This window comes from Anopheles ziemanni, chromosome 3 (assembly GCF_943734765.1).
Source record: "Anopheles ziemanni chromosome 3, idAnoZiCoDA_A2_x.2, whole genome shotgun sequence".
NCBI lineage: Eukaryota > Metazoa > Arthropoda > Insecta > Diptera > Culicidae > Anopheles > Anopheles ziemanni.
In genome coordinates, this window is record NC_080706.1 from 19,480,714 (window position 1) to 19,502,574 (window position 21,861).

The 21,861-nt window shown below is 48.2% G+C and overlaps 3 protein-coding genes across 3 annotated transcripts in view; 2 read left to right on the forward strand and 1 right to left on the reverse strand.

Annotated features, from left to right (window-relative positions):
• Window positions 1–1,972: 1,972 nt before the first annotated feature.
• On the forward strand, window positions 1,973–5,209 carry LOC131286139 (phosphoenolpyruvate carboxykinase [GTP]). Its single transcript, XM_058315030.1, has 3 exons — window positions 1,973–2,001; window positions 2,812–3,415; window positions 3,521–5,209. Exons 1-3 carry the CDS (start codon window positions 1,973–1,975, stop codon window positions 4,838–4,840), a joined length of 1,953 nt encoding a protein of 650 aa, XP_058171013.1. The 3' UTR covers window positions 4,841–5,209.
• A 983-nt stretch (window positions 5,210–6,192) lies between these two features.
• LOC131287086 (uncharacterized) lies at window positions 6,193–8,353 on the forward strand. Its single transcript, XM_058316103.1, has one exon. The coding sequence runs from the start codon at window positions 6,256–6,258 to the stop codon at window positions 8,287–8,289; it is 2,034 nt and encodes a 677-aa protein (XP_058172086.1). The 5' UTR covers window positions 6,193–6,255; the 3' UTR covers window positions 8,290–8,353.
• Window positions 8,354–10,256: 1,903 nt separating this feature from the next.
• Window positions 10,257–21,861, reverse strand: part of LOC131286808 (band 7 protein AGAP004871-like) — a 30,588-nt gene continuing 18,983 nt past the window's right edge. The window contains exons 2-3 of the mRNA XM_058315810.1: window positions 10,726–11,242; window positions 10,257–10,656 (exon numbers count right to left, since the gene is read on the reverse strand). Of these exons, the coding sequence (XP_058171793.1) occupies window positions 10,257–10,656; window positions 10,726–11,242 (917 nt within the window). The remainder of the gene's footprint in view (window positions 10,657–10,725; window positions 11,243–21,861) is intronic.

Sequence of the window (21,861 nt, forward strand, 5' to 3'; positions counted from 1 at the left end):
AACGATCCCCACAGTACAGTACTATTCATATACTTGTAGCATAAAATCTGTCATTATATCTGTACTTCTTAGAATATGATGAACAGAAGCTAAACAATTGGGAAAACAACTTCACTAGAATCTGAGGAACGTTTGCCGCTTGCTTTCTAATCATAGCATCAACTGTCACAAAACGAACCTTCTACACCGATCGCGATGATCATCAGTTGCATCATAACAAACACTCACGATTCACCGATAGTCCCCGCCACACGCTAGACCAAACATAGGCGCCCCTGTCCCTGAACTGCCCCGTCAGACTAGGTCCAGCATCAGCATTTTGGCGCATGCCAGCATCCGCCTCTGCCAAAGCGCAGTTAACCCGACGGACTCGCCGTACTTGGAACCTTGGGCCGGTCTAGAGCTGCGTTGGCGGCACATGCTGTAATGGAGCAGTCGAGGGTGTTTGTAACAGACACACTCCCCTTTCGGGTGGATCAAACCGGTTACAGCCGGGCCGATGGAGGGCCAACATAGGACGTGTGGTGTGGCATGCAACAATCGAGCGAGTTCGAGTTGGTTCGAGTGAGCCAGCACATGGCCAGTATGAGATGGAAAAACAACAAACCTATCCGTAGCGAGCTGGAAGCCAAATCGTACGCACGCCGTCGCTTCCTGTTTTCGACCGTTACGGTCACGTAGGAGAAAAGGTCGAGCCCTCCCGTGTTTTGATCCTCGGCGACATCCGGTCACGATGGGGTGCCAGCCCTGTCGTAAATAATGTTCCAGAGAGCTGTTATGAAAACATATTCAAACTACAAGCCATTTTGAAGTTTTGAAGTTGACATACGGTATCCTTTACCCTCCGGTCATCTGCCAAAGGTCGGTCATATGGAAACAGCGTGCCACAAGAGTGTTCCGAATACGATAAGACTAGATGGAAGCGGAGGGTTGAATGGTTGGTATTTCCGCAGCGCTGGAAGAGCGCTGAAGAGTTTGAGCGAATGTGTCCGATGGCACAGAAACAAGACGGCGATAGACTGTGGACCGGTGGTAGTATACGTCGCGATAGGATCCATGACGTCATGCATCAAAACAAACTCCCTCCACCATGTGGCACGGGAGGCACGATGCTGGCATCGCGAAGGAACTATGCAACGTCATCCCCAGTGTGGGGCCAATGTATAGGTGCGAGCATGTCCGCATACATGCCTCCAATGCTCGCGCCAATCAGCTGCGGCCAAGCGATCCTCTCGCTTTCGCGTCCCCTCCGGCCTTTCCATGAGCCGGCACTCGCTCCCTCTTCCCCCACCGGGTCTACGAACATGTACAGTTTCGGGCCCAACAACTGTGCTCGACACCCTTATCGACTCGGGCCGTGGGTTGGCAACAGGTCTCCAAAGGGAGCAACCGGTACGGGGCAAAGAAAGGCGGGCAGGGTCGGGCCGGGTCTGGGAGGTTCTATTTTTGCCCAGAACTGCCCATCTCTTTCACCCCCGTTGCAGAGTGGACCCGTGGTGGCCGTGTATCGCTCTTGCGGAGGCCAACCTACCATCACCGAAACCTTTCTCCTACCTCAAGCTCCCGAAACCGACCCGCCTCCTACCCGGACCCGAGGAGCGCGTGCGAACGATGCGAATATAAGAAGGCCCGCTCGGTAGGTAACAGCATCAGTTCACCAGAACCAATCCAATTCAGAAGATGAAAACAAGCTAGTTTTCCAATCCTGCGAGGATCACCCAGTGCCATCGAGCATAAAGAAAAAGTTCAATCGTTTGAAAACAAAATTTGCGCTTCCGTAAGCAAGTCCGTCTGATTTGCAGTAGAGAAAAACAACGCTTTCTTTGTAAAGCAACAAAACAACCAGTCCAGTTTGATAAAAACAAATCCTACCCAGTTTACCGCAGTGTTTTGTGTTGGTGAGCTTGTTTCCTTGCGATTGTTAAAAATTGTTGTTTTTGAGTTACCGTATCAGCTATAATATACAAACAAAATGCCTCAACTCATCGAACAGTACACGCCGTAAGTATTACCCATTCCCTTTACCCCGTATTGGGTTTGCTTCTCCCTTCGGTACTTGCACTTCGGAACGATATTTTGTCCAAAACCACTCCCCCTGAATGTTGTGTTCGGGCAAGCTTCCCGTCACAAGCATTCAGAAGGGCACCTTTATCAGCCTGGCTCCTTGAATTCCTTCTGCTCGGGGGTGTGTGCGCCAGCGAGCTGCAGGTCGATTTTCGGCCGCGATAAGGCAATTATCAGCAGCCAGGTCCCGGCAGGTTTGAGCTTCTCCCAGACGTGCCCTTGAGCGTTAGGGAAAACCTTTGAACTTTGACTGAGCGGAATTTGTATTTGCCCGTCACCGTGAAGTTTGTTGCCTGCGCCGAAGCAGACCCTCCAGCCTGCTGGCCTAAGTCATCTGTTTTCGATAATACCCCTCCCGGATGACCGACGTCACGGTGGGCTCTGGTGTTTGTTGCCTGCTACGTAGGACCGAAACGTTGATAACATCGCGGGCAATATATGTATATAAGCCGTGCAGCTGGTCACAGCGTGTTCAGTTACAATCGTGCAACGAGCCCTTTCTAAGATCACCTCGATCACAACACAAGCTTACAAACCTTTTTCCAAGCCCTTTTTGGAGTTCTCTCGCTCTCTATCGCTGTCCCAGTTCCAATGAGCATAGTGTGTTCGAGTGCAGTGTTCTGTTGGAAGCATTACCCGACGTCGATCAAGGACCAACTCTAACCTCGTTACGCTTTCTTTCCGTTTTGCGCCTGGCCAACCCGCTTCCTGCCAATTCGCAATGGTCAAACTATTCGCTCTACTCAGGCTCCCGACCACTCTGGGATGCAGCCCGAAGCTGAAGACGCTGCCGAAGAATCTGTACAACCATCTCCGTGGGTTCCCGGTCGTCAATGGTGAGGTGACCCAGCTGTCGGACAAGGTGCGCCGCTTCGTGGAGGAATCGGCCGCCATGTGCCAACCGGACCGGATCCACATCGTCGACGGCAGCGAAAGTGAAAGCAATACGCTGCTGAAGACCCTGCACAGCCAGGGCACGATCAAGCCGCTGCCGAAGTACGACAACTGCTGGCTGGCACACACCAATCCGGCCGATGTGGCCCGCGTCGAGTCGAAGACGTTCATCTGCACCGAGCGACGGGAGCAGGCGATCCCGACCCCGAAGGAGGGAGTGACCGGCTCGTTGGGCAACTGGATCTCGCCGGCGGACTACGAGCGAGCGATCATGGCCCGGTTTCCGGGCTGCATGAAGGGACGCACGATGTTTGTGGTGCCATTCTCGATGGGTCCGATCTCGTCGCCCCTGTCGAAGATTGGTATCGAGATCACCGACTCGGCGTACGTCGTTTCCTCCATGCGTATCATGACCCGCATGGGCTCGGAGGTGCTGGACAAGCTTGCGGACAACTCGGTAGGTTTCAACGCCGTAGTTCTCTAACTTCGTAGGAACTGTCTGTGCTCTGGTGACCGGTACTCATGATGTGTGTTTGCTCCTCCTCCTTTCGTACTCTTACAGGATTTCATCAAGTGTCTGCATTCCGTCGGTACTCCGGCCAGCGGTAAGATCGCGGTGCCATCGTGGCCCTGCGACCCAGAGCGTACCATCATCCTGCACAAACCCGCCAACAACGAAATCGTTTCGTACGGTTCCGGCTACGGTGGCAACTCGCTGCTCGGCAAGAAGTGCTTTGCACTGCGCATCGGCAGCACCATCGCCCAGCGGGAAGGTTGGCTGGCGGAGCACATGCTGATCCTCGGCATCACCGACCCGAACGGTGTGAAGAAGTACATTGCGGCCGCCTTCCCGTCCGCCTGCGGTAAAACGAATCTCGCCATGATGAACCCAACCCTGCCCGGCTACAAGATCGAGTGCGTCGGCGACGACATTGCCTGGATGAAGTTCGACTCCAAGGGTCAGCTGCGAGCGATCAACCCGGAGAACGGCTTCTTTGGAGTTGCACCCGGCACCTCGACTGAGACCAACCCCAACGCGATGGACACCATCTACAAGGATACGATCTTCACCAACGTGGCGTCCACCTCGGACGGTGGTGTGTTCTGGGAGGGCATGGAGAAGGAGGTGTCTCCCGACGTACAGATCACCGACTGGCTGGGCAATCCGTGGAAGCTGGGTGAATCGAAAACACCGGCCGCACATCCCAACTCCCGCTTCTGTGCCCCTGCCGCCCAGTGCCCGATCATCGATCCGGCATGGGAAGACTCGGAAGGTGTGCCAATCTCGGCCATCCTCTTCGGCGGTCGTCGTCCGCAGGGCGTTCCGCTGGTGTACGAGGCCAACTCCTGGGCCCACGGTGTCTTCATCGGATCCGCCATGCGCAGTGAAAGCACGGCTGCTGCCGAACACAAAGGCAAGGCCATCATGAACGATCCGTTTGCGATGCGACCGTTCTTTGGTTACAACTTCGGTGACTACCTGAAGCACTGGCTGAGCATGGAGCAGCGCGCCGGTGCCGCCGGTGGCCACGCGCCCAAGATCTTCCACGTCAACTGGTTCCGCAAGGACGCGAACGGCAAGTTCCTGTGGCCCGGATTCGGCGAGAACAGCCGCGTGCTCGAATGGATCCTGCACCGCATCGATGATGCCGACTGCTACCGGGATACACCGATCGGTCGCGTCCCGACCGAGGGTGCCCTGAACCTCGATGGGCTGAGCAGTCCGGTGAACGAGCGCGAACTCTTCTCGATCCCGAAGGACTTCTGGCTGCGGGAGGTGGAAGAGATCAAGCAGTACTACGACAACCAGGTGCCCCATGACCTGCCGAAGGAGATTGCCACCGAGCTGGAGCAGCTGAAGGACCGTGTTCAGAAGATGTAAATGGACGTGCACTGATGACAAACCCAAGACACAGTAATATTTAAGTTAAAACGTTGAGATTACCGGTCGATCATATTGCCTCGGCGGTGGTTTATTGACCATCGCCGCACAGTGAAAGACACAGTTCAAGAGAGGGACCAAGAGACAAACCGTCAAGATGCTAGGAGGATTTGTGTGTAGATATTTTGTATTAAACCGTGTTAGGAGCGCTAGGCTAATCATATTCCTACAGTAAGTATTGTGATAGTTTGAAGAAGAGGAGGAACCACCCCGCAGTGGTATGGGTTTTAGGAAAACTTTACCCGCTGCTAATATGCTAATTTGGAGCATGTCTTATGTATGAGTTCGAAGAGGAGAATAAAAAAATGAAAATATTTTATAAAATCCAGTTTGTTTCGTTTTGTTCTGCCGAACGGGGTTTCTGCTTAGGATGTTACGCTGGGACAACATCCAGTCTTGTTTACAGTTCCAGCGGTATCAATACCAATGGCCATAAATTGCTTTGAAATAGTGTCAAGGTCTACTCTTGAATAAAGGGAAATACGATTAGAATTGTTATCAGATAGCTTTTTTGTTACTGGTTGTTGAAAAAAACGTATGTTTATGTTTCACATCTCTTTGGAAAACTCAAATAAAATGTTTCCATACACAGGTAGTATATGCTCCCATAGGTAATTGAACAACATTGTATTGAAGGTCACATAGTGAATATTTTCGACAATAAGTATGGAATAAGATTACAGAATCATCTTAGCCTATTTTAAATTTATTGTAAAGAAAGTCTAGACTCCAAAAGGAAAAGTTTTGTTTGTTAGTTTGCTAAACATTCCAAACAATACCACAAACAACAAAAAATCAGATGTGAATGTTTCATAATACGCAAATAATGTTTTCTGTATGGAATTAAAGTGGATATGCTTTAGAATCAACCGCAAACGAAATATTTATGTATACAAAATACAAGCAATGTTGACTATCGCGTATTGTTTATTTTAATGCGATTTTACAAAACGTGGGCATTATTTACGCTGCAATCAAATAGGGCCAGCGACTGTCAAACGGAATCCAACATGGCAGCCAAACAAATGCTTCGAGGCTACCTTCTAGTAACGCTCCGTGGCTATTCAAAAATAACGGCCGAATACTGTCAATTCAGTTGTCAAACAATTGTGTTTCTCCGACCGCGCACGAATGTTGTGCACGGAAAACGAAAAACAGTTTATTTGTATACTTTACGAAACTTTAAACACTATTTTGCCATACGTAATCCATTGTTCAGTGTGTGAAAACTTCGATTGCAGTTAAACATTCTGCGGTTTGTTTTAAAAAAGTAGTTTGTTTTGCAACGGCAATCTTCAAGGACGATTTGTGTGAAACATCTGCGGGTGCGAGGACAAAGAAAGGACTTTCCCACGATGCCTCTCGCGGTCGAACATGCGTTCTGTGATGCATCTGCCGTGGCGTCGATGGAAACACCCGGCAAAAAACGTAAACGAAACGCGGAAACAAACCCATTCCTCAACTTTACCGAACAAACGTTCAGCATTCCTTCGTCGACGCCAATCCACAATCGGCAGATCGATGGCAGTGCCTTCGAAAACCCTTCGTTCCGTGTGGGCAACAAGGAAAACTACAACCTGTTCTCCGACTCGTGCATGGAGGTGAAATCGATTGCGGACCTTGCCGGATCGGGTGTGGCCACGAAGCGTATGACGACCAGCGACACCACGAACCCATTCGAAGTGATCCGTAAACCACCGAAGAAGAAGAAAAAACAGCAACACCCGACGGTGGCCGCTCTGCAGGACAGCTGTTTCGAGAACCCGGGCCTCAACCTGGCAGCGGTCGATAAGCAGCCGGTTAATCCGTTCGAAGTTCCACGGGACGGTGACGAATGCAAGCGCAAGGAAGCGGAAGAGTTGAGCCGCTGTTTCGTAAACAATGCGCTAAACATTCGTGGCCCAGAAGCGAACAGTGGCGAGCGGTTCAATCCTTTCGAAATTGTGCGCCCGAAAGACCCGGCTACGGAACCACCGGTGCGAGGGCTACCCGTGCCCGAATTGTCCGGCATAGAAAATCCGGCAATGGAAATGCCGACGTACGCGATTGCCGTACCGTTCACACCATCCCTGAAGCATCGTATAAACTTCCAAGAGCTGCCAGCCAGCGCTCTAACACCCTGTCAAATGATGGCCAACATGGTTGTGTGTAGCCCGGACGTTTCGACACAGGCCGTTAATTCAAACTTGGCCGGTACCGGAGACCCTGCGGTGAGAAATGCCACTGTGACGTTGGCGAAAAGGCGGTCGCTTTCGGTCATAAGCGAAGAGTCGGACATCGGCGAGAAGCTGGATTGCTACCAGCTGGAGTTGGAAAATAGCATCAACGAGGCGAAGGCCAGGAAACAGCGGCAGGGCGAGACAACTCAGTTCTCATTCAGTGGCACCGGACACCGTCGTCGATCGGTGCGCCGTAGTCTGATCGACATGAAGCACATAAGTAATCTCTCCCAAAAGCTGCGCGATCTGGAGGACGAGGAAAACGGCATAACGAAGCTAGAGGACGATGAGCCCACACCACACGTGGAGGAGCATGAGGATGAAGAGGACAAGGAAAATAAACAGCCACCACAGGAGGCTAAAGGCACGACCGTGCCTCCGATGGAAGAGAAGCAAGAGAAAACTGATTCGACGAGCGCAGCGGAGGAAGAAACGCGTTCTTCCGAAATGCACCGAAACCAAATGACCTTTACCATAACCAAAGAGACGACCGTACGGGAGGAGATCCGTATCGATGTCTCGAATCCGGACGTACAGTTCGAAGAGGTGGAAGACTTCGAAGACGAAGAGCAGGACGTTGAACTTATGCACAATCCGGCACCGTTTCAACGGGCCTACCGTAAGAAGGAGCCGCTGGCTACGCGTCCTGCAACGGAAGAGTTCAAGTGTCCGGCGGCGGTGCCATCGGGTGAAGCTCGCGAAAATGGCCCGGCAAAATCCCACAAGGTACGGGATGTGATTCGCCGTAGTTTCCGCCGCCTGATGCCACGTCACCACTCGGACCAGGAGCAGCAAGAGAAGGGAAAACAAAGCGAGGAAACACATGCCCCGAGTGACGAGGGCAATCATGGGCATGGTTTGATTTCTACCATTCGACACAGCTTGAGACGCCGTCAGACGAAAGCCACCGAAACCAAGGACAGTAAAGCAGCAGAAGATTCCCCGCTGGAAATATCCATAATTGCCGAACAACCGCGTGCTGTGTTCCGCCAACCATCGCTGGACCAGTACAAACCGATTTCTGCGGCACCAACCGGTGGTGCAACAATTAGGGGCAGTCTGCGCCGCTCGACCAAAGACATCCGGAAGCAGATGATGAAGTCCGTGTTTCGCAAACAGTCGGGCGATTTGGATACCGAACTGGGTGAACATGGAGGGGAACTGATTTGAACCGAACGCAGTGAAACAAAACCAAACAGCCTCTTGCCTGGAAGCATTTATAGTAGTTTTTTTTTAATTATACCATTTTTCTATTATTTTTAAAGTTGTTAAGGCCATTCCAAATCCAAATATTATACTCACCACCTCCAAAGCGGCATCGGGATGTTCAATCCGTTGAACTAATCCATTTTAGCACGAAGCAAATATTTAATGTTTTAATCATTTTCATAATATTATTGCACGCGTTTTAGTTTTTCCTCATTAAATTATTACCATCGGTGCTGCTTTCGATAAGTATGCAAATTACATCGTTTATTATTATTATTATTTTAATCACGATTTTTTTAATGCTTCGTAATTGAGCCGAACGGTTTACCAGTGTTTTTCTTAAGTATTTAAGAAATGGTAAAGTTACTTAACTGAATGAATATTTGACTGAATTTTTGCGGGTAGCTAAGGGTACAAATTGTTCCAAATCGGTTAGTTTGTAGGGCTATTTTCTCTACCACATGTAATGTTTATTATGTCAATAAATTTTTGATAACAAAAAATTCGGTTTCGAGGCTCTGCTTGTGTTGTGAGAACTATCCCACCCTTACCGTATTTCTGCGTCTTTCGTTTTGTTACCAAATTATTGAAGACATCAATCACTCGGCTGATCTATAACTTCTCAACCATTGGTAGGACAAAGAAAAGACCATCCCGTCGTCCGGGTTGTCGCAGGATGCGAGCTTTTCTCATCCCTGAGTATTTATGTAAATTGTTATATCTCGTTACCTGACGTCTCGCTTACTTTTCCTTCAAGGACGTCGCTTCGCATCCGATCTGAATAAGTCATAAGCGCACGGAAAAGCGAAAGGGCGTGCATCATTTGATTGATATAATATTCTATTTTCTTTTATGATATGCAATCGAATTCCGATGTAACCATGACGGTAAATTGTAGTGTCTTTCGATGCGAGTGAATGCAAGGGGCCGCCTACAAGGAATCCGAATGTGAGTGGCCTGCAATGAAACCCGGGCAACTCGAGTGTGGTTAATACGGTGGAAAAGCATTTCGAAAGGGCTGAGGTTACGATAAGCGGATTTCGGATGGCATTAACCTTCGGGGAATATTTTTAACAGGTACGGCCCTTGGCACGTGGTGGTTTCAAATCCTTTTTTGGCATTAAATTCTTTGGGTTGCAACCAGCAGCCGGTGGAAGTGTGTGTGTCGTAAACCTCTAAATGAATGGTAGGTTTAAATGATTTATTTTAACCCTGAACGATTTTTCAACTTCAAAAGAATTGCTTTTAAACCGTTTTCCCGTTTGTATTGTGGATTTTCCATTCTGTTCAGCAAAAGTATGCCCAGATTTTTGAATACCAAATGTTTCTATTTCTTATTGACCGAGAGGATATGGACCGTCGTGAAGGTGAAGCTAAAAACGACGTTCTATTTAGTACGAATAAGACTTTATTTACAATCTTCGATACGGTTAACGTTAAAATACATTCAAAAAAGGATAGTAAAAACAAAATTATAACATGGTAAACACCAACAACTAGTGCGTATGTGTAAATTGTGTGGCTCGATCAATACGGATGGAAACCGGAAACCTTTCCCCTCCCTTTTTCGTTCCAACGGCTTGGTATATTAATTTATGTATATTTAATTCCATCGTTGTTTAAGGCTTTCAGCAGAAGGACTGAACCGAAGCCCGTCCGCCGTGTTCGACCTAGAGGTCTAGAATGAATCGTGCCAAACGGTTGGTGGGCGAGCAGAGGGCAGAATCTTCCGCCGAGGATGCGGAGTACGACGTGGCGCCGGATTCGCTGGGCTTCCGGTCGCCGCCGCCGGGCTGGTGATGCCGTGGCCGCTGGTGGTGTTGGTGGTGGTGCTGCTGCTGCTGCTGCTGGTGATGGTGGTGGTGATGCGGATGCCGTCGATGCTGATGATGGTGGCGTCGCTGCAAGTGTACTCTCGGCAGCTGCTGCTAATCGAGCGGCGGCTGATGGTTCTGCGGATCGACGGCCTGCGGGGACGAGGAGCTAGTGGTGGTCGAAGGTCCTTCGGGGCGTGCCACCCTACCGACCGGAGCGGTGGTACGCTGGACCCCCAGCGAAGAGGTAAAGTTCATCAGCGGTCCAATCAGCTCGATCGGCAGCGGGAACACAATCGTCGAGTTCTTTTCGCCGGCGATGCTGCTCAGGGTCTGCAGGTAGCGCAGCTGGAGGGCGGCCGGACTCTCGCACATGATGTCGGAGGCTTCCTTGAGGGCTCGTGACGACTTCATCTCACCCTCGGCGGCGATCACCTTGGCACGGGCTTCGCGGGCCGCTTCCGCCTCGGCCGCCATCGAACGCTGCAGTGAGTCCGGAAGCGAAACGTCCTTGCTGTGGAGTGAAACGAAGTGGAGATGATTAGTGCGTTGTTCGCGAGTCGTTTCCGAAGCGTTCCCTTACATTTCAACACGCTCCACCTGTACGCCCCACGGATCGGTGGCCTCATCCAGCGTGACCTGCATCGAGTGCGAGATGGCTTCTCGCTCCGTCAGCAGCTCGGACAGGTTGCGTGTGCCGAGCACGTTCCGCAGCGTCGTTGCGGCCAGCAGGCGGGTCGAGTGGCTGTAGTTGGCGACCTGCACGACAGCGTTCAACGGGTCGCGGATCCGGTAGTACACGACGGCGTCCACGGACACGGTGACGGAGTCGCGCGTCAACACCTCCTGCGGTGGCACATCGAACGAAACCGTCCGCAGGTCGACCTTGCAGTAGTTATCGATGCACGGCAGTACGAAGAACACACCCGGACCGCGGGCACCTCCGGATCGCAGCCGACCGAGCCGGAAGATGACGGCACGCTCGTACTCCTGCACGACCTTGAAGCACAGGAACAGCGAGATCGGGAGGGTCAGGACCATCAGCACGATCGAGCACACGGTGGCCAGCACTTCCACGCATCCTATCGAATCGGCCTCGGCTGTTGAAGGGAAAGCAAAGCAAAGGACATCGATTACATTTCGAGTCGAACACATTCAGACGAAGGCTCTCATGATTTGGAAAACAGGCAATTTTTCCCCGAACGAAGAATGGAACGGGAAGGTCGTTTGGCATTGTTTCATCCAACGCAGAACACGTCGGCGTTTTCTATTGTTTCGGATGTGAAAGCGAACCGCGATTTCCCGCGAAGTGTAGGTGTTAAGTAGAATAATTGGTAGGTAGTTTTCACTCAGACAATCCTTCATCCATTCACATTGTTCATTCCAGCTTGTCGTTGGAAACATACAAATCGCAAGCACGTGCCAACTGCGGTTCTAATGAGAAAACCACCAAAAAGCATACGATTGTCATATGCTGCACATGTTTTTGCATCCACGGGATGATTGTTTTTTAACGCTTTGTCTAGAGCAGCTGTGGCTTCGGCTCACGGAAATGTGGCGGTCGTATAAAAAAAAGAGAAGCAATAATGGAAAACTAAAAGATGGAAAAAAAGTCATCAACGTCATCTGGGGCGTGTTGTTTTCCGGTACTATTTCAGTGTGCTGTTTGCGAACGGTTTAAACGATTAGAATCACATGGTGTCTCGCGTTTAATGTTCTAAGTACGTGACTGAAGAGAATCCAATGAAGGAAAAAATAGATTTTTATGCCGAAAGCTTGGGTAAATCTTAATTCACGAACGTTGGGAACCATTTGCTCCTTAAAACAGTTAAGTACATGTTATAAATATCAAGTTTACATTTACTTTTCATATAATTCTGATATTTTTTTCAAATTCGCTTTTTTCCATTAAAAAGTATTATCCGTTTTATGTAGTACCCATCAATAATTTATACCTATCCATCATCAATAGGTTAAGATTAGAGCAACGACCATTTCGTACCTCTTTTGAAAAATTAAACCAATTTTTGCTTTCTGCTCGTTCACAGAGCTATTGTTTAGCAAAAATAAGATTGTAAATCTAACATTTATACTTCCTTCCTAACAAATTTATGATTGGTAGAATTATTTTGAGGAGTTACAAATCGAGTTTTGGTGTAAAATACAAACGCAATTTTAAATGCCATACTTAAAGAAAATTTATAACAAACCTAATATAACAAAACTATACCATATTATCGCTTTAGTAAATGGATTTTGTTTTGCGAACGGATGAAGCTAGAAATATTTTTAATTGGGACGTGTTTTCCACTTTCTCACAAAACTTCAAAAAACAAAGAGCAAATATTGCTTCCAAATGCCATCCTGTCTCCATTTCAACTGCATAAAACATCCCACATCATAGACACCCACACATACACACTCACACACCCACGTATAAACCATGACCCGCCCTGGGAATGAACCACGGTTCCTGCTAAACCAACAATCAACACGAAACACGGAGAAAACGAACCAGGCTTGGAGGCCACGGCCCGGAGGAGCACAGGAACGCAACTTAACTTGCAGTAAATTACCGCCGGATGTTTTCAAAACCACCTTCATTCACTCATCGAACGCTCGGAGGCCCTGATGCTGGGGACGCGCTTGTTATGCGAGCACTATAATGATAGCACCACTCACGAGACGATGATCGAGTTTTGATCGACGATCGGAACCGCACTGACACCACACGCCTTGCACGACCGTCGGGGGCTGGAGATTCTCTGCATCGCAGGCAAAAGGGGGCAGAAGCGGTGGGAGTATTTAGTAAAATTGTGCAGGTGTGTATTGCAGTACGCGTGAAAATTGGAAACGGGGAGAGGTGCTATCAATAGGTGCAAGTGAGATGGGTTGAACCGTAACGTTCGAAAGACGAACCAAAGGCACGGCGAACGGCAGAGTTTTCCCCGGGATGGGAAATGGTTTGTTTATGCTCGACTGCCAACCACCACCTCTTGGGCAACTCTTAAGCGCGCTCCAGGGGGAATGGTGGCCTCGGAAGAGAGAGAGAGAGAGAGTGGAAGAGAGTCCTCCAGCATATGGTCCCCTCGGGCAACAATCTCGGGGGATGGTGGAGAGAATTTTCCCGCACCCGTGAAGTGTCTTGAGTGTTTTCCTACGGCTAAATAATGCGCGCCAGTGGAAACGGCACGAAGGGTTTAACGAAGAAAGATCACTTTTCCGCGGTAATGTTCTTCCAGAGTTATCCGGGCGCTTTGCTTTGGTTGTTTTCTTTCTTTCACCTTGCCACACTCGGTGCAATTTGATCGTTATAAATTATGTTGTTAATGGCAGATTTTTAAGCGGTTCTCCGGTTATGTTATTCCTTTCTGTTCAATCTCAGCCCGAAGGGTTACTTGCGCCGTCGGGAAAACACATAATTAATGGGACCATTTTTCAACCGCTCGCCTATCGGGGAAAGGGATGTTAATTAATTGCACAATTAAATAGATAGAAGTGGTGTTACGTTATGCGTTACTGGGGGAGGGGAGTTTCGGGTTTTGGACGAACGATTCATCGGAGAACTTTTAAAAGCGGTCAAACTGTTTCAAAACCGATGCAATAGAGAATACTAAAACGCGATTACTTGCTTAGTATCCAACGTGTTTTCATTCGAACGTATCGTCAAACATAACCAGGACTTCAAAGGGCTTCGAAACCGAACACTTGAAAACACTTGAGCGTACTCCTGAGATCTCTCTGTCTTGCACACAGAACTCAACGTTGCCAACCAAATAAATCACCGAAAAAAATACGATGTGCACGAACGACACAGAAAAATGTTTCGATCCACAACACGTTACTTCCCGGTTCGCCTTGTGCTCACTCGGGCGCTAATTGGCTCTCAGTTGTGCCACCTACGACGGCCGGCCAAAGACTGACCACCCCGGAGGATCGTCCCGAGCGGTGCTCGGACCAAACCAACCCAAACAGCGAGACCGTGATGTCGACCGTGTGCGTACGATGATGCTGATCCGCACGAAACGTTTCGCCCCGAGCACGAACGGATTCGATCGATCGCGCCACCAGGCGTCTCCACCGGCGGGCAAACGGTGGGTCGTAAACGTCAAACGAAACGTCGCCCCATCGCAGACAGACAGGGAAGGGCGAGTGGGGGATTGGCATTGGCGCTTATGACAAGCGGGCACGTCACTGATACCTACGGACATCAACGTAGCACTCGCAACCACCGGACTCCGTACTGAGGCAGTCCGTATCCATGATGGCGGCGGATTCCGGGCGAAGTGGCGAAGTGACCTAGAGCTTGCTCCATCCAGCAGCGACGGGTAGCCGATGGGCCGTGCAGAAACTGTCGCTGAGCATAATTTATCGGTCGGCCGGTGTTTTTTTCAGAAAGTTTTCTTCTACACGCCTTTGTTTCTTTTTAAACAACACGCACGTGCGCCAAATTCTTCAACGAAAAATCACGAGGCAGACAAAATGTTCCTCCTTTTTTTCTCCCACGGGTTAAACTCGGTTCACAAAACAAAACGGTGACACTTCTGTAGCACTAGCGCGGACACACTCCCGGTAGTACAAGCGCCGGCCGGGCTGAACACCCACCCACCCAACGGCACGACGTCGGCCAGCAAAGTGAGTCCGGCCGGACAAAGTCGTAGCGGTCAGGGCGCGAGCGTACGCCCACCCGAAAGCAACCCGAACAAGAAGTAATTCGAATCAATTTCCGCGTAGGCCGCCCCCAAAACCTCGGAGTGCGAAGTGCGCTCGCTCTAACGACCGGATAAAATAACATACCACCAGCGCCAGGGCCAAAGGGACAGGCGGGATGGGCGGACGGGATTGTAGCCCCGAAAAAACAGGGAAAATCTGTCGAACGCTTACGCACGGCCGTGGTGGTAGGTAGAGCGATGAGCCGAAAGGGCGTGGGGAATGCAGTTAAATTCGGACCGTACCGTGCGCCCGATGACCATGGGTGTAAATCGAATTTTCGTACCGGTAAATCCTTCTGGCCGTGCTCGACTCTATCTCTCACCCCTTAAATCTATCTCCCGTTCGGTTGCGCTGCGTTCTGGCTGCGTTTTTCCTTTCCGCCTCGGGAAAAATGGCCTCTGCTACGGTCGGAATTCTCACGTATCGGGCTTTTGGCAGCGAATTAGATAGTTCGATGTTTCCCGCTGGTTCTGACGGTGAGTTGCTGTTTTTTGCTATCCTTTCCTCTCAAACTTTTCCGATTTTGTTTCTTTTTCAAATAAACCATGTAATGAATTGCTTGCCAATCGAATTTTCGTAGGTATTATTTATTTAGTGTTGCCTTTTATAAATCGTTTCCAATTAAGCTGGTTGGTACTGGCAGAGCATTCCAATTTTTAGGAAATTAGTCAGCTTTTTACTCGATCATAAACTAAATGAAAAACCTGTGCTATTGATTTCCTGGTCGTGAGAAGCCAGTGGAATCTTGCTTTTAGTAAATTATAGTAGAAATTTGTAGAATAATACATTACATCATCTTCCTCATTATGGTCTAATAAACACCAAGCAATATAGGCGTGATGCGAAAAGGAAAAGAGAAAAAGTTTCCAGCTGAATCGGATCGTCTTTAACAAGGTAAACAAAACGGAATAAAAACCAGCCGTAAATCTGAATTTTTATATTCGAACAGAGAGGATTGTTTAAATTTAAATAAATTCAGTGCATCGTCAACATAGATAATCTGAATCACAACAATAAACAACAATAAAAATTTGATTACGAATCAAACGAATGAACCATTGTTTTGTGCGCGATAAACGTACGCTTTTTTATCTAAATCAAACTGATAACACACGACCATTGCGACAATTGCACGAAATAAGCCGTGATGCCATACCTTGAATGCACGTCTTATTGTTTTCAAGATGATTATCTTATCTCCTCTTACTGTTGCTTTCGTTGCGTCCCTCTTAGCAAACGTAGCAAATCAGATTGTTTTGTGATTCACAGTAATATTTTGCAATGAATTTCATTCACATCGAATTGCAGAACCACAATGTTATGCGCAATGTTTTAATCATATGCCAACCGCAAAGACAGTGTCCCAAACGCACCGTTTGATCGTTAGCAGTTCATTAAGCTGTCAACGAACGGAAAAAAACGAAGCATCTTAATCTAAAAGACTGTTGATCCATTACCGTTACATGGTGAGAAAATGGGTCTGGGCCACTCGAAGCAACACAACAACGTTACATCCAACTTGTTCTAATCTTTGTTTTCATGTGCAACAAAAACCCTATTCGAAACGATTTATCTCCTTGACGGTTTCGCTGGCGGAACGGCTTGGCTGTGACATTCCTTCGGGCATGTTTCTGTCACTTCCGCACACCAGTCACAATTCGGGCCACCCACTGCTCGCGCTCGTTCGACTGCATGCAATTAATTTTCCATCGCACACGTCCTGCGACCACAGCGTCGAGCGATTAGGCGAGTCGGAATGCCGCCGTGATGTCGTATCGAATTTCTTCTCTTCTGGCTCAGCTTTCCTTCGAGGCGGGAAATTAAAAGCCACACTCTAATATGCTACGTAAAGGTAATAAAAGAAGGCAACAATCGTCACGTACGTGCACAAGGGGTTGACTAAGGGGGAAATCAAGAGATCTGCACAAGTGGTGGGGGCTGGGAAAATGGGATAATTTCCCCCATCCCGTGGTTCCCTCGTTGCAGCCGTAATAAGTCGTGCTCGATTCGTTCGTCTTGCACGACAATAAAAACACGAAACGGACGACTTATCCAACAAATAAATCTTTCTGATGAGCTCAGCTGTTGGTGAGTCTCGGTCTAGCCAGAGGTGGAGTGGAAAACCAAGACAATCTAGGGAGGAGGGACTCAATTGAGGGGATTGTTAATTGATTGTAAACGCTCGCTCGCAAGTACGACTTTCGGGTGGAACGTGAAGTGGTCTGAAGATCTGTTCCGTTGATACGTAAAATTTAAACATGCCAAAAGAAAGGGACCAAGTTTCCATAGACGACTTATTTTCCCTCCATATCCGCGCTTGGTCGTACTGACCGGAATCAATCTCTTTGCGTCACGCACACCAAGAGAAAATTGCCTTTTTATTTCCGTAAATCCTGATTAGATCTGTTTATTTGCAGAACTACATTTTCCCAACCCTCTTCTGCTTCCCCCAAACTTCACCTGCCCTTCTTCACCAGGCTGTGTGTGTCTTTGGAATCGCGATAAAAATCGAGACGAAAATCTTTCCACAGTCTGATGAGCTTCTACCAAACGGCAGATGCCAGCCCGGCACAGATTGCGCTTTGATGACAAGCTGGTCGGTTGGGCTGGCAGCTCGGTTGGCGTCTACTGCAATGGTTGACCCGTTCCGAGCCCACCCAACCGTGCCCGGGGTTCTTTTGCCGGCTTCATGAACCGTTGGAAAAACCCAAGGCAAAGAGCGAAACAATTTGAGGAAGTTTTTCTATCAACCGTTCCGCTGGTGGCAACCAAGGGTTCAAGGGAGGAGGGATGGAATTTTTCATAATTTTCCCTACATACTCGCAGGAAAACGGGGGAAAATGTTTACAGAAGTTGCATGTTATGGGAAGGGAATGCTTCTCTTTCGTTTTTGTAGCTTATGTTGCACATGCACCCGCTGACGTCCGACACGGAAAATGTCGAAGAGTCAAACCCATCGGTGGCAACCTGTCGCTAAATGTGTGAAAATGCAACACGCCCCACTGCAAGGACAAACGCACAGACCCACAAACACACCCCGCAAAGAACGAGGCGTCTGCCGAGTGTTAATGATATTTATAAATCGTGGCCCAAATGGACCGTGAGTTGAGTACACGAGGATTACTCTCTCCACCTCTTGGAGTGGATCTGTTTTGGGGGTGCTTTGGGAGGGGAAAGTTCGGATCGGAAAAGCAGGCCCACGGACGGACGCAAACGCCAGACGATGTCCAAATATTGTGAACCAGGCATCAAGATGTCGGACACGACGCGATGGGGTTAATGAAGGCGAAGATTTAGGAGCAATCGAGCGAGGGCTAACTTTCCCGGCGACTGACGACTGACAACGTCGCCGAAACGCCGAGTGGGGAAAGCAAAGTTGGGCCAGTTTGGGCGACGTCTGAAGCCTTGATGCAAGCGAGTAGACGGGAGACAGCAGATTCCGGAAAGTGATTTCCACAGCCAGACTCGGATTAATACGCTGAGATCGTTAAAAGCGACGTGATTGGGACAAGATTAGCTGGATTAGTCACTGGTCCATTTAATGGAGGATTTATTGGCTTACTGCTACAATCGGTGGTAGCTACTTCTTGATAAAAGGCGGTGGCAGGAGCCAGTTTGTCTGCTGTGATTCTTATCAGACACAAGCTGAGACTCTACTTTAATCTACTTAACGTTAGAAGGGTACAAATATTTATAGAACAAAATTGACGCAAAATATTAGAATCGTAAATGCATTGCATTTTCTTTTCGCAAAACAATAATTTACCGCCTTCTCTTTTTTCTCTTTTTTCTCTACTCCGAAGCAAAATAAATCAAGATAGCGTAAACTATATTTTGGGCATGAATTTAGCATCCTCTTCCGACCGCGAGAGCCATGGTCGAGTTTAAAATAATAAATAATCTCCACTCGATCTCGACCGCCACGGCACATCTGTTTAGTTTTCCCGCCCAGAACCACGTGCGCTGGAAATGATTTTGTCTTTCCATTCCCGGCTCGGCTACTGCTCATTACGAGGACGCGTGCAGATTTGGTAAACAGAAGCCATGGTTAGCTTTGTTTAATTCCTTTTGACCGTTGGCATTGGAAAGTTTTTTTTACCCTCCCGTTTGCCAATTGTTTGGAAAATCAATTCTCCTGTTGCTGACAAAGAAGGCTACGATCGGTTTGGATTTTCTTTTTTTTCTTGGCTCAACTAGTTGCTGTGCTGAAGGATTTTCGTCCAAATTAACTGAACGTGACCTGAAGTGTTAAGTCCGAAGGGGTAAAGCATGCTCTGCTAAACAAAATTTTCCGCTACGCAGCGCACGAGAACAAACAATTTACGGGACGGAAAAGCCACACGGTAGCCGGACAGATGTAAATCATCCTCAAATTGTTTCCCATTAGTGGGAGATGCGAAGTCAAAGGTGACGATGAAAGAGACCTCACATCGCGGTGGAAGGCAAGTGCGCCGGGCCACACAACAATCCATCGGTCACGTCTGAGCCGATTGAGAAGGGGGTTTGAAAATGCTGACCCGGAAAATGGAATGCCAGCAGCGGTGGTGAGTGATGGATGACGTGTGGGCGACGGTAGCGCACATCGCATTTGTTCGGACACTTTTCGCAGTGCGTTGGCACGTCGTTCACAGTTCAATACCCTAGACGATTTTTCCGGGCGCGGTGAGTTTTCACTCTCGTAACAAGTTTTCCTCCTACGGAGCGGGGGCCAACCAGCTCAACAAGTGGTTGGGACCGATTTCCACTTCATCATCAGCCGCACGATCAGCGGCCGGTCATTAATGGTGGATGATAAATGAGTCGCCTGGCTTGACGCGGGCGACTGATGAGGCGGAAGAAATTTCCTACAATTTGCTGCCGTTGGACGAACACCAGGACGTAGAGGTGGTTGGGAAAACTAACTTTTTAGTATCCACTTCTGAACCCACTTTGAACTTTTACTATGATAAATGGGACGTACCAATACGAGTGGTTCATGATAATGTCATAATAATGAGAGATGTAGTTAAAGTTTTAGTGGCTGAGATGAGGCAATACCACAATCTCACAATCTCCAACGCATGTTATTTATGATGTAGTGAGGTTGCCATTGCTGTTGAAAAATTTACTACTGATGACTGTTGTAGTAATATTTTAAAATCGTTCAACAAACCTGATCAAATGACATGCAATAAATTCAAAGAGCCTAGCACTCCAATGATAAAATATTAAAACTACCGTTGCAGAAAGAGCTTGCTGAAAAAGGGTAATTTAAACAAGATAAGATTTATCTTCGTACACCATCCCGATGATGAATGATACTTTACACAATCCCATTAAACTTTATGGAGAATAATTTTCTTTCTCTCCATTGAACTATCTTTTACCCTCAGTTGAATTACATTCCTTAAGCATACCGAGACGCAGCTGATTCCTAGCGTTGGCATTAGATGGGGAATTGGAAAATGGTACGAAATAACGTTCCACTTCAGCATCGGTGGAATATAAACTTTTCGTTTGTTTTTTGGCGAAAGGGTTCGCCATCTTATTTCGGTTTAAAAAAAACACAAAATCCCCTATTTCCTCTCGACTGACGCAGCACATTTTCCAAATTAGTTTTCCAGCAAAGCGCATTAGCAAGGAGTGTCCTTGGATCCGTTACGTCCGAAGGGGTTTGGGGTGGAGGAATATTGTTTTAAATGGCCCCCTAACGATGCAAAGTCCTTGGGCTGCGAACAAATAAAATGTTTCGTCTGGACATTTTCGCCGGGGAAATCTCGCGCAATGGAAATCAGTCGCCGGCGGAGTGTTCAGCTTCTATTTCCCTCCCGTCCAACAAACCGAAACGGGTTACACCCGGGTAGTCGTTTTTCATCAAAGAGATCTCGCTTCGGGAAGCAGATGCTTCGGAATTGACTGGTCGCTTGCGTGCCCTCACACATGCATTGGGTCACAGCCACCCATCGGTCGTTGAGTGAATTGTTCTGTCGACGGAGAGTTAGCCCAGTTTTCCGCGTGCGTTTTGCCGTTTTCTTCTCCGCAATCACCATGCGTGTGCGTGCCCCGATCCGACCGCCCGGAGATAAGTGTAATCATCGAATGGCGAAAATATGCAAATGGGTTCCACCCTCTTGCCGCCAGTGGCCACAATGATTAATGCTTCGCCCCGACCGTCGTCATCAAACGTAGTGCTTTTCTCCGAATGCGAAAAACTGATTTTGCAGAGACTCGAACTCGGCCGGAAAGCCAGCCGAAGGACATCGCGATGTTGTACGTTTGGCGCTGGGTGGTGTGCTTGAATTTTTCCGATAAGGGCATCGCATTAGAATAAACAATTTGCTCCATCATCAAATATGTACGGCCTCACATCACACATATGATCGAGGGCAATGAATGCCATTACCACCATTACGCCGGCGATGATTGATCGGTTGACTATTCGCATGATCTAATCGCGTGCGGTTGGTTGGAGTTTTTCCTCACCAGGATGTTTTCCATGCTGTGCCCGATGAGAAGGTCAAGTGGTCGGTCTTTTTCCTCGGTATCGTGACGATGAACCACCGTTGTTAATATAAACGTCATGTCAAGATTAAACAACTATGTTTTACATCCTTCGCGTATTCTAAACTATATACACTTCCTTTACTTACACTCTTTTGACTCGAGGTACATAATCATATTTTTCCAGCACATCAACAGTCTGGTTGTAAATAAACCCCATTCCTCATTACAAACAATCCAACCCAAGTCCACGCGGAAGAAACCTTGTGTCGAGTGAGATTCGCTCCGTAGAATCAAAATATTGTTCAAAAACGTCCGTCACGGCCTCTGAGCTGCAATAACAAAATTGCATTCATTCATCGATCATTCATCGAGAACAACTATATAAATAATATTTTAACTTCGTGGAATGTTTATTACTTAAAATGATATGGTTAGATTCTACGGAAAAGCGTTAATTGTCTTATTTTTAAAGAGATACAATAACTTTCACATCGCATTGATTCATCACTCGGAAGATTGTTGA